The sequence below is a fragment of the Branchiostoma belcheri genome, unplaced genomic scaffold (assembly GCF_001625305.1).
Source record: "Branchiostoma belcheri isolate BF01 breed outbred unplaced genomic scaffold, Haploidv18h27 scaffold1, whole genome shotgun sequence".
Lineage (NCBI taxonomy): Eukaryota > Metazoa > Chordata > Leptocardii > Amphioxiformes > Branchiostomatidae > Branchiostoma > Branchiostoma belcheri.
Window position 1 is genome coordinate 5,608,135 of NW_017802379.1, and position 3,492 is coordinate 5,611,626.

The 3,492-nt window shown below is 38.7% G+C and overlaps 1 protein-coding gene across 1 annotated transcript; it reads left to right on the plus strand.

Annotated features, from left to right (window-relative positions):
- Positions 1-193: 193 nt before the first annotated feature.
- On the plus strand, positions 194-3,342 carry LOC109464002 (calcium release-activated calcium channel protein 1-like). Its single transcript, XM_019760927.1, has 3 exons — positions 194-568; positions 1,262-1,302; positions 1,620-3,342. Exons 1-3 carry the CDS (start codon positions 458-460, stop codon positions 2,080-2,082), a joined length of 615 nt encoding a protein of 204 aa, XP_019616486.1. The 5' UTR covers positions 194-457; the 3' UTR covers positions 2,083-3,342.
- Positions 3,343-3,492: the final 150 nt, after the last annotated feature.

Below are 3,492 nucleotides of genomic sequence, written 5' to 3' on the forward strand. Positions count from 1 at the left end.
GGAACAGACCTCCCAAAAATAGAGCTGTCCAACGTAAATAGTCCTTTGTACTATGATAAAAATGTTACTTATTTTGAATCCAGTTAGACATAACCGACACCAATGTTATCAAATTTACACCTCTTTTCTCGAGCATTACGTCTTTTGCAGTATAATTAGTTATCTAGGACAAAAAGTGCAGGTATCATGGTATTAAAAAGGCACTTTATTTACAGACAACCCTACGTAAATATTGCCGGAAATGGTAGCAGCCGTGAACGAAAAATTCGGTATTTTGGTAAATTTTTAGTCGCCTGGTAGCATTTTGCCAGTCCGGTAATTATCGGACCCGTTCTGTGGATTTCTGGCCTGTGGATCGCTTCCTCAGGTTTTGTTGTCTGACGTGTCAGCCCTGTTGACAGTCACCATTGAGCCGCAAAGCTACGCCGACTGGTTGAGGCAGAGCTACGCAAAAGTCATGGCAGAGGAGCACACGGTACAGGCTCTGTCCTGGAGGCGGTTATATCTCAGCCGAGCCAAGCTCAAGGCTGCTAGCAGGACGTCGGCATTGCTGTCCGGGTTTGCAATGGTGAGGAAATAGTGAACAAGGTTTTTGACCGAGGTTTTATTTTTTAGGGGGAGGGGCATGATGGCGCTAACGGCAAAACGTGACGCGTGATGGCTGATTCATCAGTGATGTGCACTGGTGTGGAAGACACGGAATAAATATTTTTACGACTTCTCAATCAACTTGACCTTCTTAGATGATAGTCTCATGTTAACGTTGTTTCTGGTATGAGAATCTCAGCAACTTGAAGGCTTAACTTAGTTACACTTTCTATCAAAATACGTAACAACGTTAACCAGCTGTCAGACTTGCAACTGTTTGTTGATACTTTGTATACCCAATCTTTATAATATCACACCTTGCACAAGTACACAACTTACTTCAGACGTATGATGTGACTGTGACTATCAAACATTGTTTTAAAATGAGGTATTTTATTACAGATGCTAACCTTGTCATGTGTATATGCAGTGACCTAAAGTCTAGAGTACAGACAGCTACAACTACCTTCCAACATTTTACAAATGCCGGCAGAATGATTCATCTAACGTTTAGTTGTTCGGATTTTGTATGTTCAATCCAGCAATACCCCCACAATCCTGTTGTGAAGCCATATAAGGTAAAGTTGCCAAAGACCATAGTACACCAGTAAATTGTGTAAATGCCAACAAATCCTGAACCTGACAGAAGCATTCTTCTCTGGTCGCCCCCTAGGTTGCAATGGTGGAAGTGCAGCTACAGAAGGGTGATGACACGTAAGTTCAGTTTATCAAGGTACAATGTCTCTGAGTTTATGTACATTCTGTACCTAAGAAATGCCTAAATATAAGATAGTATTTGAATGTAATATAATTGAAGTCAACGAACATGTATAAAGCATGTTTTGTTTATGATTTATGTTTTACATTATTGTATTGTATTGTATTGTATTGTATTATATTTGATTGGTAAGTGCCATGAAAAGCAAATTAGGTTACTCTTACTGTTTGCCCAACTACACTTTCATGTTGCTCCAAAGAGCCTGAAGGTTATGAGAAGATTTCTGTCAGTAACTAAAGGTTCTTTTCTCCAGCCATGATGAAGTCCCTGAGGGTCTCTTCATCTCCTTCAGCGTGGTCACCACCATCCTCGTGGCCGTGCATCTCTTCGCCCTCATGATCAGCACCTGTATTCTCCCAAACATCGAGGCCGTCAGCAACGTGCACAACATCACGGCCGTGAACGAGTCGCCGCACGAGCACATGCGCGTGTTCATCGAAGTCGCGTGGTGCTTCTCCACCGGACTCGGAATCTTCCTGTTCCTGGTGGAGATCGCGGTCCTGATGTGGGTCAAGTTCTACCAGTTCAGCACGTGGGCCGCCATCATATCCACCGGTATCCTCGTGCCCGTGCTCATCTTGTTCGTGGCCTTCGCGGTGCATTTCTACCGTACGCTGGTGGTGCACAAGTACGAGCGGTCAGCACAGGGACTGATGGAGCTGGAAAACATGGCCACCCAACTCAAGGACAATGGTCCACGTGTGGAGGACGTGTAAAATAAGTCCTGTTCCACTTTTGGAAGGATGTTGGAGGATGTGTAGAATGGGTAAAAAAATATAAGTGGAATATTTTTTTTCTAGTTCTGGTTTCAGATGAAAATGACAAGCCTGAAAATCTGTGATTCTAAAGGTGATGTTTTTAATGATGAGCCAAATTTATATTTGTGGACGTTTTTGTTTGTGATTTGTTTGTACATGTAGTTCTGTCTGTAAAAAAATATTTTCCAAATGTGTTGCAAAAAAGGAATGTTCAGTCTCTGCATGTTGTTTAAGTGTAAATGAAAAAATACTTACATCTCTTGTGCTGTGTAAAATTGTCATCAAAGTTGAGAAGGAAAATTGTTGCACTCAATTGGAGGAAAGTTTTAGATTTGAAACAAACATTCATCTATGGTTCCTGACAATCATGAAGTAGACTCAAGACAAAATCTAACATAGACTTAAATATAACAGTTGGACAAGTCTTACTGCAATACAAGTAGCATCTGCTAGGTGGTATGGCTAGATGCATGTTGGGACGATCAGACTACAAACCCTAGAAGTAAAAGATACTTGTATTTCCTCTTAACCTTTAAGGGCAATGAACTCATTTTAGTTACTTAGCTTTACCTCCAATCAAACTGCATTTATTTAATATTTGAAAACAACAAAGCCATTTCTTTATCCCCAAACCTGCATATACAATTCTGTAAGATGTTTCACTTTATATCAGTTCAACGCAATATGTAACCTAGTCATTTATTTTCAATGGAAACTGTGTTGTAACTCCCAATAGATACTGTACTACTGATAGATGCAATAATGTAGATTTTTTTGCCAAACACCTGCAATACAATCAAATGTTTGCAATATAGACCTTGTCATACTGAAACTTTAGCAGCTTTGTGTGCTGCTTCAATTGTGCCACTTTTGTACATGTATATTTATATATATACTCTAGTTTTGTATTGCCAATACTTGTGTAAGAAATATGAATGTAAGTATACAAAAATACTAAATATTAAAAAGTTACATGCATCAAATTTATGTCCACCTCAAACCAGATAGATCCGTGATATAATAAGAGTTATCAAAATTAGAAAGATTTTTAGAAAATAGTTTTATTTAGTTTTTGTGCTGGCGGTATGAGATATATTTTTAAGAGATTTCATTGTTTGGTATGATAACATGAGGACCAACTCAAATTGTGTAAGTTTAAATGTGGGGCAGAAATGTCAATATTTCACATGACACTGGGCAATAAAATGAAGATCAAAATTGCTTTTGTCTGGTGTACTTGATTGGATGGAAGAAAATGTAAATAGATGAGTCTTTTGTGGTCATGAAAATATAGTAAATTCCCCAAACCTCCTAATTAAATGTAATAAATATTAGATGCAATATACACACTGTATTTAAATGATGTTC

Bases quoted from the DNA above. Each gene is read 5' to 3' on its own strand.
- LOC109464002 (XM_019760927.1), top strand. From the start codon at position 458: ATGGCAGAGGAGCACACGGTACAGGCTCTGTCCTGGAGGCGGTTATAT. The intron at 569-1,261 runs GTGAGGAAATAG...GTCGCCCCCTAG, and splicing joins TGCTGTCCGGGTTTGCAATG to GTTGCAATGGTGGAAGTGCA. The intron at 1,303-1,619 runs GTAAGTTCAGTT...TCTTTTCTCCAG, and splicing joins CTACAGAAGGGTGATGACAC to CCATGATGAAGTCCCTGAGG.